The 19871-nt window shown below is 38.4% G+C and overlaps 2 protein-coding genes across 10 annotated transcripts in view; one reads left to right on the forward strand and one right to left on the reverse strand.

The window, feature by feature from the left end:
* The window catches only part of LOC116973167 (vacuolar protein 8-like), a 44208-nt gene extending 29463 nt beyond the window's left edge, over positions 1 to 14745 (forward strand). Inside the window, exons 7-14 of the mRNA XM_033020970.1 lie at positions 582 to 707; positions 1004 to 1049; positions 2979 to 3112; positions 4611 to 4739; positions 6565 to 6679; positions 8006 to 8140; positions 11854 to 11979; positions 13370 to 14745. Coding sequence (XP_032876861.1) covers positions 582 to 707; positions 1004 to 1049; positions 2979 to 3112; positions 4611 to 4739; positions 6565 to 6679; positions 8006 to 8140; positions 11854 to 11979; positions 13370 to 13527 — 969 coding nt within the window. The 3' untranslated portion in view covers positions 13528 to 14745. The remainder of the gene's footprint in view (positions 1 to 581; positions 708 to 1003; positions 1050 to 2978; positions 3113 to 4610; positions 4740 to 6564; positions 6680 to 8005; positions 8141 to 11853; positions 11980 to 13369) is intronic.
* Positions 14746 to 15560: 815 nt separating this feature from the next.
* map7 (microtubule associated protein 7) overlaps positions 15561 to 19871 on the reverse strand; it is a 117452-nt gene continuing 113141 nt past the window's right edge. For all 9 annotated transcript variants that reach the window (XM_033020969.1, XM_033020964.1, XM_033020961.1 and 6 more), the window contains 3 exons: positions 19447 to 19588; positions 18039 to 18271; positions 15561 to 17599 (listed from right to left, as the gene is read on the reverse strand). In XM_033020969.1, coding sequence (XP_032876860.1) covers positions 17589 to 17599; positions 18039 to 18271; positions 19447 to 19588 — 386 coding nt within the window. In that variant the 3' untranslated portion in view covers positions 15561 to 17588. The remainder of the gene's footprint in view (positions 17600 to 18038; positions 18272 to 19446; positions 19589 to 19871) is intronic.

Below are 19871 nucleotides of genomic sequence, written 5' to 3' on the forward strand. Positions count from 1 at the left end.
CCTGTGGCCGGCAGTCAAGCCCTCCACGTCGGGGCGATCAAGCTCCCGCATCGGGGGATCTCAGCTCCTCGTGCCGGGTGATCGGACCCCGGGTCGAGGCTGGCCATACCTCCTGTGACTTTGGAGCTTCCCGACATCAGTCTCCACCCGAGACTGCAAGCTCCTCAATGTTGAAATCTGCAGGCCGCGGTTGGAGCGTCGGTCCCAGGCAAGGGATCGTAGGCTCCGATGGTAAGTCCACGGCCTCGCGGTGGGGCTCAAAGTCAGTCTCGAGCAAGGCCTCCAGCTCCATGATGTTAGGCCGCAGAGCGACCGGAGATACAATCCGGAAAACAATCGCATCTCCGGCAAGGTAAGAGATTGAAAAAAGTCTCCCCCGAACCCCTCCCCCATCCCCCCACATAAAACAAACCAGAGAACATTAACACATACTTTTAAAAATGCACTATAAATAACAAAAAAGTAAAGACAGACAGACCGGTGGCGAGGCTGCCATCGCTGATGGTGCCACCTGGTGGAATTATTCAATATGGTGAAATTAGTGTGGTACTATTCTTATCATATATTCTTTTCACTCAAAGTATTACAGTTGTGCTGCATTGAGCAACATAGCAACCAACCCACATCACCATCAATCCATGCTTCAAATAGGGGATGGCATTCTTCTCAAGATGCTACTGTCTCTCATGTCTTCCTCAGTGGAAAAGGTAAGCTGGTTTTTTCAATCCATTGTTTCATGATTGCAAAACATAAAATAAAATAAATCACAAGCTATTGCACATCTTTTAGTACAAGTCTGGAGAAAAATATTTCAAAAATAATATATATCCAAGCCATGTGAGGAGATATAAGTGGAGAAGGCGAAGGGCTTGATTAAAAGAGTGAGGTTTAAGGACTAGAGTCCTTAGAATAAAGAAGTGCTCTCATGTTTTTACAGCACTATCCTGATTCATCAACAATTAATCGACTCGAGCATTTGTAATCACTTTGTTATTTCCCATAGGTTTGCTGTCAAGCATGCTACTGCCTCAGGAACTTGTCTCTAAATAGTAGGTGTTCAATTTTACATTCAACATAATTCATTATATTTTAACTTCTATAAATCAAATCGTAGGAATATTTTTACACTTAATTTTTTCAGAGCATATCCTGATTGAATTCGGTGTCCCAATTGCATAAGGAAGGATAGTTGTACAGTCTTTAAATTGATTTCGAATCAGTTAATTACATATTTCCTGCCACTGCAAATGAAAGCTTGTGAGAAAACTTAGTTGAAGCATTTAAGATATTGAAATTTGATTGTCAATGTTAGAAAGAGATAAACAATAGACAAAAGATGCAGGAGGAGGCCATTCGGCCCTTCGAGCCAGCACCGCCATTCAATGTGATCATGGCTAATCATCCACAATGAGTTCCTGTCTTCTCGCCATATTCCCTGACTCTGCTATTTTTTAAGAGCCCTATCTAGCTCTCTCTTGAAAGTATCCAGAGAACCGACCTTCACCACCCTCTGAGGCAGAGAATTCCACAGACTCACAACTCTCTGTGTGAAAAAGTGTTTCCTCATCTCCGTTCTAAATAGCTTACCCCTTATTCTTAAACTGTGGCCCCTGGTTCTGGACTCCCCAACATCGGGAACATGTTTCCTGCCTCTAGCGTGTCCAGACCCTTAATAATCTTATATGTTTCAATAAGATTCCCTCTCAGCCTTCTAAATTCCAGGATATACAAGCCCAGCCGCTCCATTCTCTCAGCATATGACAGTCCCGCCATCCCGAGAATAAACATGAGTATGATATTTTCAAATAATAGACAATAGGTGCAGGAGCACGCCATTCGGCCCTTCGAGCCATCACCGCCATTCAATGTGATCATGGCTGATCATCCCCAATCAGTACCCCATTCCTGCCTTCTCCCCATATCCCCTGACTCCGCTATTTTTAAGAGCCCTATCTAGCTCTCTCTTGAAAGCATCCAGAGAACCTGCCTCCACCGCCCTCTGAGGCAGAGAATTCCACAGACTCACTACTCTCTAAGTGGGAGGATGATGCAAATATGAAGTGAGGTAGGGGAGACGAGGATGAAAGTGGAGATAGCTGTTGGAAGGTGACAAGCAGGAACATAAAAGTTGCCAATATGAGAATCTGCTAAGGAAGGTGAATATGGGAGCCATTAGGGATGAGGTTAAGAACAAATGGGACCAGAACTAGATGAAGGAGGAGGGAGGGTTGGGGGGGATATGCCGGTGGGCTAAATGTGTGTGATGTGGATGGGTGGAGAGCACTGTGGCTGATAAATGATGTTCTAGTTGCAGGGCCTTTGACCTGAAATGTTAACTCTCTCTCCATTTCTACACATGCTGTCTGACCTATTGCTTTTTTCCAACAATTTTCAAATCTTATTTTATTTATTGATTCACCCCACTAAGAAAAGGAAACATTTTCATCCGAGAAAAGCTTTTTAATTTTTCCAGTCCATTTTCCCCTGTATTAAACCTGGGGCTTGTATCAAAATATATTCTACTGGTAGCGATATCTCTTCAATATCATATCCTAGTAGATATTCTTACTGAAGATTGGTTGATTGTAGTGCACAAGACAAGCCCTGATAATTTTTATACATTATCAATAGGTCCTCTGGCTAACACCATCATCTAAAGTAAATGAATGCGGATTGGAATTTTCCCATTTCCAACTAGTTGAATTAGGCTAACTCAGGCCAGGTTAGAGATCAAGCTACGTACTTTCATGGAGTGTGTGGACCCAACCAATGATCATAGGTAACATCTTAGCAGATTCCAATTCAGAATTAATTCAGATTAGTATGAGTGACAGGGGTTATGGGGAGAAGGCAGGGGAATGGGGTTGGGAGGGAGAGATGGATCAGCCATGATTGAATGGCGAAGAAGATGGGCCGAATGGCCTAATTCTGCTCCTATCACTTACTAACATAATTGATGATCCTTTTCCTCACGACAGAAAACATTCAAGCGGACATTGTGACTATGAACTGCTTGGCTCAACTGCATGATTTGCTGAAATTCCCCAGTGTCAATGTAAATGAAGCAGCCCTGACCTTACTCAGCACTCTGGCAGAGAACCACTCCAACATGGTAGGAAACACTTAATTTTGAAGACTTTCAACAGATTCATGGAGTATAATTATCAATCATTTATTTCATGTTAGGTGTCAACAAAAAATATCTTATGACTACTATTATTAATCTTTGGAAGCATTTCATTTGGACTGCTAGAAATGTGAGAATTACCAGAGGCAATAAAAAATAACATTTCTGGATTAATGTTGTGGATGAGCAGATATTCTTTGTCCAAGCTGAAGAGTAACCTCCTTTTTCTACTGAAAGTTCACATAAGATTTAACAACCTCAAGTTGAGTAGACAGAGCCCAAAATCATCCATGATTGTGAGCTAATCACGCTTGGAAAACTCTTAAACCCGTGATGAAGAGCATGGATGTTATGGATTTGGGGGGTTAAGAATATTGGTGAGGCTGATAGCAATGGAAGATTATTCTGTAAAATAATGTAAAATTACGTGAAGTGGAAATATATAATGTTGACACTGTTCTGGCCAATAACTTTTGATATCCCTTGGGTGTTGAGTATGAAATTAATCCAACTAGGATTAGATCAAACATAGACACAAAGTGCTGGTTGTTTAAGAAAGAACAATCGGAAAGTAGACAAAAATGCTGGAAAAATCGAAGGTAGATAAAAATGTGGGTGGGGTAGCATCTATGGAGCGAAGGAATAAGTGACGTTTCGGGTCGAGACCTTTCTTGAGACTGATGTGGGGATGGGGGGGGGGGGGGGGGACGGGAAGAAGAAAGGAAGAGGCGGAGACAAGTAGGCTGTGGGAGAGCTGGGAAGGGGAGGGGAAGGAGGGAGAAAGCAAGGACTACTTGAAATTGGAGGTCAATGTTCATACTGCTGGGGTGTAAACTGCCCAAGTGAAATATGAGGTGCTGCTCCTCTGATTTGCGGTGGGCCTCACTCTTGCCATGGAGGAGGCCCAGGACAGAAAGGTTGGATTCGGAATGGGAGGGGGAGTTGAAGTGCTGAGCTACCGGGAGATCAGGTTGGTTAATGCAAACTGAGCGGAGGTGTTGGGTGAAGTGATTGCCAAGCCTGCGCTTGGTCTCACCGATGTAGAGCTGTTGGCACCTAGAACACCTGCAATAGATGAGGGTATTCATTTTAATAATATACAATAGTGTGGAAAAAATGCCAATCCAGCACCACCGGAGTCCCAAGTTGGCCAGATTACTGGGGTTTTACTCATGTACTCAGAAGGAAAAGGCTAACAGTGACAATTAATTAGTCAATAGATTTTTGCCATTTAGTGATATTAAGGGGTACTGACACAAAGTGACTCAACCATAAACCAGTAAATGAACAAGCAATATCAAGTGGCTGAATGTTGTACTCCAAGTCTTATATTCCTATTTATTTTTTTGGACAAATCTGAAGTATTAACATGAATTGTTGAAAAATAAATGGCTTGATTTCTAAAGAAAATAATGAAATTATGAAGCTTAGATGGTACAATATTATTTGCTTTAGTTGATGAAAAGTTTTATTTTATTTACAGGATGCTATTATGTCAGAAAATATCTTGAACACCTTAGGAAAGCTACTGCTAGTTCACAAAACAAATCCTGGAATCAGTTATCTTGGTGCTACCATTATCCATAAATTAGCCAGAAGTGAAACTCAGCAGGTAAGTTCCTGCAATTTAAAGGTAAGCCAGTTTTCCTTGGAACAAAGCACAATTTCTGAATTGTGATTGCAGGAACAATAATAGAAAACCAAGAAGCAGTCTAGGGACTGAATCTTAATGTTATATTCACCAGCTTATGCACTGCACTGAAGGAGGGAAATCACAAATAGTGAACATGTTGGAGAATGCAAATAAATAAATAACCTCAAATAAATTGAGGATCGGTTACACTATGTGTTGGTGCGTTAATGAATTTTGTCAGCGAGCAGGAACAATAGCATGCATATTTTGATGAGGGGACTGTGGCTGACATAACCTCAAAAAAGTCTCTGACAAGGTCCCATGTCAGAAAGGTTACAGCCCATGAGATCAAATTTAGTTGACAAATTGAATCCACAATTGGCTTGGCATCAGAAGCAGATGGTGGAGGGTTGTTTTTGTCATTGAAAGTCTATGACCAGTGGTGTGCCACAGGGATCGATACTGGGACCCGAACTGTTTACCCTAAGTATATATATTTATTATGACGATAGACACAAAAAGCTGGAGTAACTCAGCGGGACAGTCAACATTTCTGGATAGAAGGACTGGGTGACGTTTCAGGTCGAGATCCAAAGACATGGGACTCTCAGTCTGAAGAAGGGTCTCGACCCGAAACGTCACCCATTCCTTCTCTCCGGAGACGCTGCCTGTCCCGCTGAGTTACTCCAGATTTTTGTGTCCATCTTTGTTTAAACCAGCATCTACAGTTCATTTCTACACATATATATTTATTGTTACACCTTTCTAAACTATGGTTAAGTCTCAGCTAGATGATTCATGGTTAGGAGGGATATGGACCAAGCATAGGCAAGTGGGACTAGTGTAGCTGGGACATTGTTGGCTGGTGTGGGCGAGTTGGGCCGAAGGGCCTGTTTCCACACTGTATGACTCTTTGAATGCATATGCATAATTCTGGTTGCCACACGATAGAAAGGATGTGAACTGGAGAGGGTATCGAAGAATACAAAATTATGAGAGGCACAGATAAAATACATAGGAAACTTTTCAACGAGCAGACATTTTTTAAATTAGAGGGCACAGATTTAGGATAAAGGGCTTGTCCCACTTGGTGATTTTTTTCGGCGACTGCCGGCATCATTGACTGACGTATCAGGTCACCGAAAAATTTGTGGTGTGATGCGGCGTGATGACGTATGACGTGCAGTTTTTTCAAGTGTCGCTGGATTTTGAAATATTCAAAATCTTTTGGCGACACTGATATGACACTGGCATTCGCCGAAAAAATCGTCAAGTGGAACAGACCCTTAAGAGGTTTGGAGGGGATCTGAGGAAGACGTTTTTCACCCCAAAGAAAGTTGGAATTAAGGATAGCCCTGTCTGAGTGGGTGGTGGAGGCAGGGTGGTGGAGGCAACATTTAAATATTTCTATGAGAACTCAAATTGTCAAGGCCACAGTCCAAGTGCTGGTGAATTAGATTAATATAAATAGGTAGTTTGATAGTCAGCATAGATGTCACGGGTGCAATTGTCTGTTCCTGTCATGTGCGATTCTACAACCTTAGGATGTTTTCTGCAAACTTTTTAGATTTTCTTTGTGCCTGGGGATTGTTGGGGTGGTGTTAATGGTAGTGGGGAGTAGTGCGGAAAATCAGGTGGGGAAATAGTGGACCTCTTTTTTTCCACCATGCTTAATATTTGGAGAAATCAGTAGTTCTGGGAGACCCACAGGATTACCATAGGATAACGAAACCAAGGGGCACAACAGTCCTTGCCCATAATTTTGGATTTTGATTAATTAAATAACGTTTTTTGTGTGTTTCAGGCTATTATTGACAGTCGATGTGCTGCAGCTCTGCTCCAGGCCCTCAGGTACTTTAGTGTCAACACTGAGACCTTGGTGCATGTGACAGCTTGCATTGCTGAGCTCACAAAGCAAGGTGAGGATATTATTGCATCCTTTGTGATTGTGCAGCAATTTATATCAGCAGAGAATTGTGATATTTCTTTTTTTGAAAGCTAAGCATTTAATATAATATAATAAATTAAATTGTTAATGCAATCTCTTAGAGTAAAGTGAACATCACTGCATAAACCCCTCAGAAATGCAAGTATATTTTTAATTAGATTAGAAAAGGATTAAAAGCAGTGGTCATTGAAACTCGATTTCACCTCATAGGAGAAGCAGGTATAAGTGAATTGATCGCTGAAATTGGCAGTGCAATGTGAAGCAACACTAAAGGGCAAAACGTAAATGAAAAGAGATAAGTGGCTACATCTGTTGATGATGACCAGTTTCTTTGCTGTATTTTTCTGATTTGGTACTGGTACAGAAGGCCTTGATCTAATTGAACACCTATTTATATTGATACATATGAAAACGGCAATGAAATTGAATCTTGCGTTTAAACTTAGGGTGTTTAGAGTAAAAATAAAGAAATTTAAAATTCTTTCCTTTTGCTCCTATTTATGTTTGCAACAAAGCAAAAAATGTAAATTGGTGACACAAGGAACTGCAGATGCTGGAATCTTTTCACCCAGAGTTGTGAATCTGAGGAATTCACTGCCACAGAAGGCAGTGGAGGCCAATTCACTGGATGTTTTCAAGAGAGAGTAAAGGGCCTGTCCCACTGTACAAGGTAATTCAAGAGTTCTCCCGAGTTTCCCCGATTCAAACTCGGAGAATTACGGTAATATCCGTTCGTAGGTACTCTGGGCTCTCGTGGACATTTTTCACACTGTTGAAAAAACTTCATGAGCTTACCGCGTTTCCCGAGTACCTGCCGTTAGCGTTACGAGCCGTTAAGAGACTTCCCGAGCTCGGACATACCCGCTACGTACATTCTACGTATTTACCACGAGTTTGATTTTCTTTAAAACTCAGGAGAGCTCTTGGGTAAACTCATATAGTGGGACAGGCCCTTTAGATATAGCTCTTAGGGCTAACGGAATCAAGGGATATGGGGAGAAAGCAGGAACGGAGTACTGATTTTGGATGATCAGCCATGATATTGAATGGCGATGCTGGCTCGAAGGGCTGAATGGCCTACTCCTGCACCTATTTTCTATGTTTTTAATCTTGTGCAAAAAACAAAGTACTGGATGAACTCAGTAAAGGTAGCAAAGCAAACCACTCATATGACTCAGCTGAATTGCTTTGAGCTAAACGGCATTCTTTTAATGCACTTTATGTGGTGAGATGTGAAATGTATGCAATCAGGATATTATAGATGTTGAATAGATTGTTTGTTTTTTTCCCCCCCTAGAAACAATAAGAACACTAATAATACAAGAATTAGATGTGAACACAGTAGCTCATCTACTAATTCTCACGGCTCAGTCTGAAAATAATGATCTCTCCTTCCAAGCAGCATGTATAATCTGCCACCTTGGAGTACACGGTAAAGAAATGTTAATGGTTAAATGAAAACATGAATTTAGACTATCACTTTAGTCTTTATTGTAGGAAAAATAATTGGTGGAAAACTTTTCTTTTCGAAAAAACAGCAAAGATTAATTCTGAGTTGAGAATTGTGAGCACGGTAATAAGTATGAACTGAGGCATGCTGTGTTCAAACATAATGTTATGCCCAAACATTAATCTGTTCAGTGCCACCACTCGGGTCATGGTTAATAGTGAAAGAAAAACTTGGCAGTGAACAGGTTAAGGCAAATGGATTGCAGAACAAGCTCCATGAAGTCCTGATCAGACCACACCTATAGTTGAAATGCTTCTCTTAAATGTCAAATTCCATTTACTTATCAGTTTGCTAACTCAGCAAGGAATATTTCACCTCTAGATTTTGGAATTGTGAACAACCTTCTCTTGTCTTACATTGTGCCTCAAATGTATAGCACCAAATTTGAGGAAGAACTACATGAGCCTTTCTAGAATACTAGGGTGGCACGGTGGCGCAGCAGTAGTGTTGCGGCCTTAGAGTGCTTCCACGGGTGCTGTCTGTAAGGAGTTTGTACGTTCTCCCCGTGACCTGGGTTTTCTCCGAGATCTTCGGTTTCCTCCCACACTCCAAAGATGTACAGGTTTGTAGGTTAATTGGGTTGGTATAAATGTAAAATTGTCCCTAGAGTGTATAGGATAGTGTTAGTGATAGTGTTAATGTGTGGGAATCGCTGGTCGGTGCAGACTTGGTGGGCCGAAGGGCCTGTTTCCACACTGTATCTCTAAACTAAAATAACTAAATTAATAATGTTTTAAAATTTCACATCTTCAATTTAGTAATGAGTTATCAACAATACGTCTCTTTGAAAATGGCCCTTCTAGATAAGGGGAAACATTGGACCTCTTATTGCTGTATAGAAGTTGGGAGGTCATGTTGCAGTTATGTAAGACGTTGGTGAGACCGCATTTAGAATATTGTGTTCAGTTCTCGGCAAAGATTCAGTTCTAGGAAAGATATTGTCAAGCTGGAAAGGGTTCAGAAAAGATTTACGAGGATGTTGCCAGGACTAGAGGGTGTGAGCTATAGGGAGAGGTTGAGTAGGCTGGGTCTCTATTCCATGGAATGCAGGAGGATGAGGGGTGATCTTATAGAGGTGTACAAAATCATGAGAGGAATAGATCGGGTACAGTGCCCTCCATAATGTTTGGGACAAAGACCCATCATTTATTTATTTGACTCTGTACTCCACAATTTGAGATTTGTAATAGAAAAAATCACATGTGGTTAATGTGCACATTGTGGGATTTTATTAAAGGGTATTTTTATACATTTTGGTTTCACCATGTAGAAATTACAGCTGTGTTTATACATAGTCCCCACATTTCAGGGCACCATAATGTTTGGGATACAGCAATTAGATTAGATGTAAATGAAAGTAGTCATGTTTAGTATTTTGTTGCATAAGGTTACCCCTCAGGTTCCGATAAAATATTTTGCCCTTCACCTTAAACCTATGCCCTCTGGTTCCTGATTCACCTTCTCTGGGCAAGAGGCTCTGGGCTTCTACCTGATCTATTCCTCTCATGATTCTATACACCTCTATAAGAACCCTCTCATCCTTCTGCACTCCAGGGAATAGTCCCAGCCTACTCAACATCTCCCTATAGCTCAGACCCTCAAGTCCTGGCAACATCCTTGTAAATCTTCTCTGCACCCTTTCCAACTTAACAACATCTTCCCTATAACATGGTGCCTAGAACTGAATACAATACTATAAACTTAGCTTCACGAACATCTTATACAACTGCAAAATGACACACAACTTCTATACTCAACATTCTGACTGATGAATGCCAATGTGTCAAAAGCCTTTTTGCCCACCCCATCTATCTGTGACACCATCTTCAAGGAACTATGTACCTGCACTTCTAGATCCCTCTGCTCTACACTTCCCAGAGCCCTACCATTCACTGTGTAGGTCCTGCCCATGTTAGACTGTCCAAAATGCAACACTTCACATTTCTCTGTATTAAATTCCATCAACAATATCCTGGAACAAAACTGTATTACAAAGAGGTGCTGGATGTAATTCCGTGGATAAATCCCTAGGGCCTGACAGGTATATATCCTAAGTCATATAGCCAGAGAAGAAATTGCTGAGGTCCTGGCAGAGATATTTGTATCGTTGTTCAACACAGATGTGATATTGGAAGATTGGAGGGTGGCTAATGTTGAATGTATTTAATTACTGCAGGGACAAGCCAGGGAACTACAGGCTGTTGAGCCTAATGCCAGTGGTGGAAAAGTTACTGGAGGGGATTCAGTGAAAATATCTACCTGCATTACCTGATTAGGGATAGCCATGTGTGAAATAGTATCTTGCGTATTTATTGTTTTTTTTAAAGAGGGGGCCAAGAGGATTGGTGAAAGCAGGGCTGTAGACATCGTCTACATGGACTTTAGCGAGACCTTTGACAAGGTCTCAAATGGTAGGCTAATCCCGCAGGTTAAATTGCATGAGATCTAGTGTGAGCTAGTGAATTGGGTACAGAATTGATTTGATAAGAGTCGGAGGGTGGTAATGGAGGCTTGTTTTACAGATTGGAGACCAGAGATTTGCTGCAGGGATCAATGCTGGATCCACTTACTTATCATCTATATTAGTGATTTGAATGAAAATGTAGTGGGCATGGTTAGTAACTCTGCAGATACCATGAAATTTAGTTGTATGGTAGACAGTGAATCTTTGTTATTGGAGATGACAACAGGGTCTGGAACAACTGGGAAAGTGGGCCAAGGCTTGTCGGATCTGATTTAATATGGATAAATGTGAAGTGTTTCAATTTGGTAGCTTAAATTCGGGCATTACTTAAACAGTGACAGGCTTTGGAAAGTGCTGTAGAACACGGAGGCATTGGGTTACCAGTACATAATTCCCTGGAAGCTGTGACAGGGATAGGGCGATGAAGGCATTTGGCACGCTTCCCTTCATGGGTCAGGGGATTAAATACAAGAGTTGGACATCATGTTACATCCCAATAAGATATTGTCCAGATCATACTTGAAGTATAGTGTGCCATTCTGGTCACCTAGATACAGGATTAAGCTGTAAAGGGTGCAGGTTTGAAAAGGATGATACTGGGACTGGAGAGCTTGATTGAGTAATAAAGAGAAACTGGACTGGCTGAAACAATTTCCTGAAACTTAGGAGGTTGAGAGGTGACTGTATAAAGGTATAAAAAATCATGAGGGGCCGAGATAAGGAGAATAATCACTCTTTTTCTCAGGATAGGAGAGACTAAAACTAGAGAGCAGAAATTCAAGGTGAGGGAGGAAATGTTTAGAGAGGAACCTAACGGACACCTTATTCCACAGAGGATGCCGGTTTTGTGAAACGAGCTGCCAGAGGAATTGTTAGAGGCGGGCACAATTGCAACGTTTAAAAAATATTTAGATAGGTGCATGGATGTAAAAAGTTAAAATCCGTATGGGTCAAATGCGACCGGCAGTTTGGTTAACACGACGCATTGCACCAAAGAGCCCTTTTCAATACCGTACGCCTCTAAGACTGAACAGAGGTCGTTAGTCAATATTGTGACAATGTTATTCTTTCAATACTTGTCAGTAGGTGTATCATTTCAATATCATGAATGTGTTTAAAAGAGAATTCAGCGACTGTGGTTAATTCTTCATGTAATTTGTCTCCAATACAGAAATGTTTACCTTGTTGTTGAGACCACATACGAAGGAGATTGTTGATTACATCTTACATTTCCTCCAACATCAAGAAATTAGATTTCAACATCTGGGCCTTTTAACTTTACGGAATCTAAATAAAGGTGAAAAACAGCAACTTTCATCTTCCACAAGTTGATTTGTAGATTTTTATTTTATATCACTTATTTTACTTGAGATTAAATTTTACACTGATTGAATTCTTCCTGGTTACACTGCCTTATTCATTACATGGTACTTTTTTATTACATGGAAAAAAGATTTCAGATATTCATAGAAACTAACAAATCTTCCTCACCATCTGCACTGGCTCTTTGAAACAAGCGTTATTATTTGGCCTATTTTGTTTCATCTGCTTAAGTGAGAACCCTTCTTTGCTTTTAAAATTATTTATCAAATCAGTTTTCACTATCTTTTCAGGTGGAAAATTCAGATGGACTAGATTTCATTGGATCCCAAGGAAAGCTCGAGTTCATTCCTAGCTGTCAACTGTGTTGGTGTACGTGATTGCGACACGTAATGGTGTACGTGATTGCGACAGGAGGGAAAGGTTACTGAGAAATAGTATGTGATGAGGATCTCACTGTGATGATGCAGGAGATTGAGGAAGTCTGAAATTAAAGTAGATGGTACATATAGATTGGGGTAGGGATTGTCATACAAATATATGACATGAATATGATGTGGGGTAGGGGTGGGGAAAATGTTATTGAGGATGTCAAGTAGACAATCTTAATCTTACTTTACTTATTTATATTTGTCATTGAGGCATCTGATTAAAAGGATCAGTCTTGCTTCTTTTCATTCCAAAAAAGTTTTTGTGTGTATGCTGCCACCCATCGGAAATCTCTCTATGTATTTCTGCACCCTAAAATAATAATAGGATCAATCTGCTTAATTTACTGTAAATGAATCTAATAAACAGAATTCAGATCCTCCAGCACACTTGGGACTTTGGTGGTGCTATTGAATGTTATTTCCACTGATACTCTTTTTTAAAGATGTTACAAAGTATAATATTTTCTAACAAATTAAGCAAATGGAAATGGTATGTGGGAACTAGGATGAGTGTAAAGTGAACATGAGAACTGGGTCCCTGGTAAACAGAACGGAAGGGTGGAACCACGGAAATGGAAATTACTGTAAACATTATCTTGAATGCCTGTGGCTGAGCTTTTGGGATGGCAAATTTTCAGAGCTTTACAGTATTTTGTTTGTATCTCCAGCCAGCACCTACATAATTAATTCTGGACTGTCCTCTGAAGTTGCTTTTAAATTAATTAGCTACATCAAACTGCTTATTCTACTTAATTCGTACAAGAAGGTAGTTCACCCATCTCCTTGGAACAATCAGAGACTGAACTTGCATTTTCCACGTCATAATGCATTTACTCACGGACTCATCACTCTAGAGGATGTAAAATAGGCTGCAAACAATTAAAACCATGTTCTTTTGAAAAGCCTTCAATTAATTCACATTTTCTAATTTCTCAGATCCTTATTTTGTAGCAGTGTTTGATGAAACTGAACTGACGGTGCAACTGAGAAGGGTTTGTCAGCAAACGTCTGAAACACAAGAACTGCTCCAAGCGGTTTTATTCCACAACAACGAGGAACAGCAAAAACATCAAAAAATCAACGAGAATACTTGAGTTTACCAACTTTGAAGTCAGCTGGAACATGAAGAACACAGGAAAAAGCAAAGGAACACTTTTGGACCTAAGTTTACCTGAGGTTCATTAAGTATTGACAATTATGCTTGTTTTAAAAATGGTATTAATAAATTTTAAAAGTTGGTGCATTAATTAAGCAATTTTGAAATAATATTCATGAGAGAGGGACTAAGTTTTTTGTCTTCCTCTCCTATACTTTTAATATTTTGTAGTAGGAAGCAAGATAATTTATTTACCCACAAATAGCAATAATAGAATAAGAGATTGGGTCAAGATGATGGTTTCATAATAATAGCGCAATTTAGGACAGAACATTTCAATTCTACTCTAATAATACACATATTACTGAGTAATAACATATTACTTTGCTCCATAAACCAGGGTGTGGATTTTAATAGTTATTACTGAGTTTAGTATTAAAGGTTTGCACAAAGTTGATGAACTGCATAACAGGATTAGCATACAACAAAGCTAATTGTATAAACATAGCCTTGATCCAAAACTGTTTTCTAAACTTTTAAGCTTCTAATTTTTCCCCCGCGTATAATTATTTTTAAACTGACATGTTTTTTTATAACTACATATTCTTAGGCTTCACACCATTTTGTACCTATTGCAAATGTTGAAAGGAAAGCTGTATATTTCAGAAAATAACTTAAAACTTATGATATAATTTCTCAAAACAGTGACAGCACAATTCTCATTTTATGTAGACCATGTTGTGTCGTGAGCTTAAAATTAGAGTTGAATCAGTTCTGTTCTCACCATTGGTACTACTTGTGCAGCTGTTGACAACTGAGTGTCAGTTACAGACTCGAAGGGTCCAATGGCCTACTCCTGCACCTATTTTCTATGTTTTTACATTCCATGACTTTGCATTCCCTCATAAGATGGTGATGAAAAGCATGGAAGATGCTCCAGAAAATTACTGACCCATCATTTACAAAGGGTAGAAATAGCAAGTGGTCTCAGTCAGTGTCATTACTAAACCTGCGGCAATAATATCTCAGTGCACTTAAGAGTTAATGTTTCCAGAGATTTACACCTTTATTGGTGTGTTGAAATTATCAATGGGAATGGACATGTCGCAGAAAGATGAATAGATCTACAATACTGGCTAATATCTGACACCATAGGTATATTAGAAGTCTATTGAATGCAAGTTGACCAAATTAAACAAAAGGCATGAGAATTTAATTTTGAATTGAGTCTGCTTTTTTATGATTTACCAATGATGCAATAGAATTAATTTAAGTTGTAAAAGCTTTCACATAATATTCTCCCAACTGGCATCATTAAAGAAACAGCATATGGTGTTTTCGTTTTTATTAAGAAATGAAAAAGAATCTCAAACTTAATTAGTCAATTTGCAACATTCAGTATGTATACTTTGAACAGATGCAAATACTTGATTGGCAATATGATGAGCATGAAGGGGCATGGGTATGAACATTGCAGTAGAGGTAAACCTACAGAACACAAAAAATATTGGGTCAAGATATTAATTTTTCAAAGCATGTTTTTATGAAAGAATGGAGAGCAGGGAAGAGACAAGACTGCCTTCCATCACAGTGAGGAGGAGATTCACTGTGATGGATGTTTGTGTAAATTGTGTTGGTGTGTGTCTTGGTTCTTTTCTTGTTGTATGACGGCAGAAACCAAATTTCGTTTGAACTTCATTTGAGATTCAAATGACAATAAACGGTACTGTGTTGTGTTAAAACAATAATTCTGATGTGATTATGTTCTTTGCCCAATTACTGATTAAAATATGAAAATTACTTTTTAGTAGGTGGTATTGCTTTGCACAACAACTGATACTACAACCATTGATATTATAGCCATTTGCTTGTCAATGTTCTGGAAAGGGAAACAATGGATAAAGTCTAGTTTATCGATTCTACTGCTCAAAGTATGCTGCCATGGAAAATACAAGGGCTTACAAGCAGGGAATATCATGCAGCAACATGAAAATACAGTGAAGACACATAATGACTGAATGTGAACTGATATTTGTGTGCATCTTTCAGCATATGTGTATTATAAAAACCCACAATGAACACAATTAACTTCTTTATTTTCGTCATTTTTGTAAAAGTGTAATTTGTAATCCAAGTGCATCATTCAAAATGGTGGAAAGTGCAATCAAGACAATGTTTTCAAACAGGTACACTACAAATCGATGTTGCCATACAGACTGTTACAGAAACTATTTTATTGCATTTTATTTGTGTAAATTATCAAACTGGTCTCCTGTAAATTTTGATCTTTTCAGATAACAAAATTCAGGTGGGGGAATTGCAGAACTGTGGAAGATGAAAGGTCATTTCTCTTCAAACCTGTGCAGATTTTACTGAGCTTTCATTGCAATTTCTCATATAGTAAACTGTCTAACAGATGCTGGCCATCCTCAAATTAATATTAAAAATCATTTAGTCCAGCATATTTAAACCAACAAGAGATACAAAAAGTCAAATTTTCAGCCTTCTCTGGATTAGAAAAATTAAATTTGAAACACTCCTGTTGTAAAAATTAGCAATAAATCACATCTGATCAGTTTAGAGGCAACTATCCCTTTACAACTGCAAATCAATTTAGAATTTAACGTAATAACTCAAAAAGCATGTTTTTGTACATAATCTACACAGATTACAACAAAAACAAATTTAAGAATGTAATTTTTAAATAATTTCTATATACATAGATACGAGAATACAGAAAAAATAGAAAATATGCAGCTATACAATGATTATTAAACAACTCACTAAATGGCTTTTCTTATAATTCTGGATGGATGAGGGTTTTCAAATCTTAGACGAACGGTTTACTACAAAATATACACCATTTGGCCTTAAATTACCCTACTGCATACATTAATTTCATGTGCTGAACAAATGCAAATCCTTCCATGAAGGTGTTTTATTCATAATGCCTGGGCAGAAAAACAAGCTGATACCTGGTTATATTTAATCCAGTCTGCAATCATTTCAGTTTCAGTAGTACTTAAAAAAGGGGAAAAGTGCAAGGTTTTAATAGTCATGCTTTCTAGCAGCAAACTTGAGATGATCATTATGAATTTCATTGGTGCAGTAACATACAAATGAATTAAATTTAAAGCCTCCAAATCTAGTAAGTGAAAGTCACAGAGAGGAATGCCATCTTTAATACCAGGTTTCTTGCTCTGAAACAAGCAAAAACAAATACTTAATAAAACATTTTAAATTGTCTCATATGATAAGGCAATTGAAAGCGTGCATTTAAGTACATAATTTCCCAGTGTATTTTCTATCGGACCATAAGGCATTACAACCACTTGTCCATTCACAAGTTGAATCAGTAGCAATATATTAGAGATACTTCATTGTGATTAATTGGCCTCAAAATTGCTTTGATAATTACCAACCTGTGTAAAATAGGTACTTTATTTATCAATTACAGATTTGTTATTAAAATTCAATTTTATATGCGCTATTTTCAACATTATTTTTTGTAGCTGGTGTTAAAAAATTCTGAAAAGGAGATAACAGTGAAACTGCTAAAAAGGATCTACTTATTATTTAAGGGATTACATGGGACTCTGCTGAGATCACAGTGGCAATTGGTAAATAACTATGTGATGCTTTTTATCAGCTACTTGCAGCACAACGAGGCTTATTCAAGTAATAGGGTTCCAAAACAAATAAAGGTACTGCTAATTTAGGTATTTCCCTGCACAATCACAAATTTGCAATTGTCATTCTTATCTCATTATAAAGAATGCCAATTCCCTGAAGCAGCATGTTGGAAAAGCAGTTTATATACAATGCATACTAAGCACGATTAACCAGTGATCAGAATTATCTAGAAGTTCAGTTAGCAATGATGAATCTCTCTACCCGCATTTTGCATATTTAATATTCCCGTTCTCACAGTTGTGGTTAGTTTCCAATTTTAGATCTTAAAATGGCGGCACTGCAATCCTTTATGATGTGAAGCAAAAAGAATTCCAATCATTGTGAATGTGCTCTCTGACCACACTTTGTTGTTCCTGCTCAACATTCTCAAATCACTTCTGAAACACAAACGTAAAACACAGTTCGTAAATTAATGTAAGTTGACCATTGAAGTAGAAACATGACTTCAAAATTAAGTATTAGAGATAGTTTTGTTCAAATCTGAATTCAGACATGAATCAAATGTTTAAAGACACAATTTTTCATAACCAATATATTCATAATCAAAAAAAAATAAAAAAATAGAATCCAATTTCATAATCCTGGGAAACTACAAGTTTAAACCACAAGTGCGAAACCCCACGCACATAAAGATGACGATATAGAGCTTAGCAGGAATAGCAGCATATACAGCATAGGAACAGGCCCTTCAGCCCACAATGTTCATGCCGAACATAATGCTAAGTTAAACAAAGGGGCATTAGTCCCTTGGATCAACATCATGGGAGTTACAACATCAACGCTATGACCTTATTCAACTTTTCAACACTAGCATACCTGCTGTTTGCTGAGTTTGAATGCCATCTACTTTGGTTAATAACTCCATGGATCCATTTTCCTCAAATGCAATAACTGGATTCACTGGAATTCCAACTTCATCCTTACAATCATCATTAGTGGTTTCTGTGGCTACTCTGGTAGATATTCCAAATGCAAGATCAATGTAATCTTCAAAGCTTTCATCCTCCGTGGAAACACCATTCTCTTTAATGATGTTCTGAGCAGAAGGACTACAGAATAAGAGTTAAAAAAAGGGTCTGTAAAGTATTTTACATACACGGATACCAGATTTGCAGACAATTTGTCGTGATTGTTGACATTTTATTTGGACCAATATGATTAAAAAGCTTAATCTGTCAGAAAATTTACACTTCCAAAGATGCTTTATTTTGAAAGTAGAGCAATCTAGATTTAGTTTGTGGAACCTTTTCTTTGCAAAGCCAAAGTATAAGAATGAGAATTTAAAACAAAATCTGTAGATGCTAGAAATCAGAAATAAAAATAGAAAAACTGGTAAAAGTTAGCACATCAGGTAGCTTCTGTGAAAGATGAAGCAGCATTTCACGTTGAAGAATCTTTATCAGAACAGAAAAGAGAAAGCAAATTAATTTTAGTGCCAAAGAAGGTTTGGGAAGGCAAAGCATAGAACAAAAGGAATATCTGAAATAGGATGAAATGATGCAACAACTGAATGGACAGTTATGCTGTAGGAAGGAATGCAGATGCTGGTTTAAATCGAAGATAGACACAAATTGCTGGAGTAACTCAGCAGGACAGGCAGCTACACTGGAGAGATGGAATGGTTGCCGTTTCGGGTCGAGACTTTTCTTCAGTCTGAGGAACGGTCTCGACCTGAAACGTCACCCATTCCTTCTCTCCATAGATGCTGCCTGTCTCGCTGAGTTACTCCAGCATTTTGTGTCTATCTTTGGACAGTTATGCTCCTTTGTCTCTATCATGTGAATGAGATCATTTTGCAGATTAGCAGATTTAGTAATCACATGCGTTGTGTAGCTATGACTATGCCGTACTATCACAAATATGTTTTTCCTTCAAATATATGACCTACAAGTTAGGACTTTCACAAGTGCAATTTCTGAATATCTCAATTATAACTCCCTGTAAAATATTTTGCGCTGCCCACATTTACTCTGTTCAAATCATTGTGCTGAATGACATTTCCCCCAAATTTTTATAGAGGCTCTCCCCATTTTTTGAGTCATGTTTTTAGTGATTTTACATTTTTACTGATGCAGGAATTAAAATTAGTAGACCAGCATTCCGCAATTTACCCATCCAATACACTGCACTTTACGCATCTCTTGTATATTTTAGTACAAAATTTAGATTACCGATTTATGTATCAGAAACCAATTCTTGTGTAATGAATTAGTACTCCTCTTACCACTGTATATCTGTTTGAGAATGAACTGCAAACTCTCCGTCATTGCTCATTTCTTGAATTACCGACTCTTTGTTAGTTACTTCCTCAGGGATCGTAGTTGTCACTTTTGTTTCTGTTATGAAATCGGGATTCTGGCTGGTTTCTGAAATTAAGTAAAAACATTATATCAGCTACTTAGGAAATGACAAAATAAATTACATGAATAGAACATTTGTACAATGCAGAACTTTGGATATAGCAAGAATATTACTTAGAACTAATATTTACAGCACAAAAACAAACTTTTGTCATCCATCATCCATATTGGAAATTATGTTGCACAGCAGCTTCTTTGCTCTCCATTCATCAACGTAACATTAATTTCCATTTACTTTCAATCATCTATCCCAATTGGTTTCTCTTAAAACATGACTAGCTTGTTTGCT

Source organism: Amblyraja radiata, chromosome 5 (genome assembly GCF_010909765.2).
Source record: "Amblyraja radiata isolate CabotCenter1 chromosome 5, sAmbRad1.1.pri, whole genome shotgun sequence".
Classification (NCBI taxonomy): Eukaryota; Metazoa; Chordata; class Chondrichthyes; order Rajiformes; family Rajidae; genus Amblyraja; species Amblyraja radiata.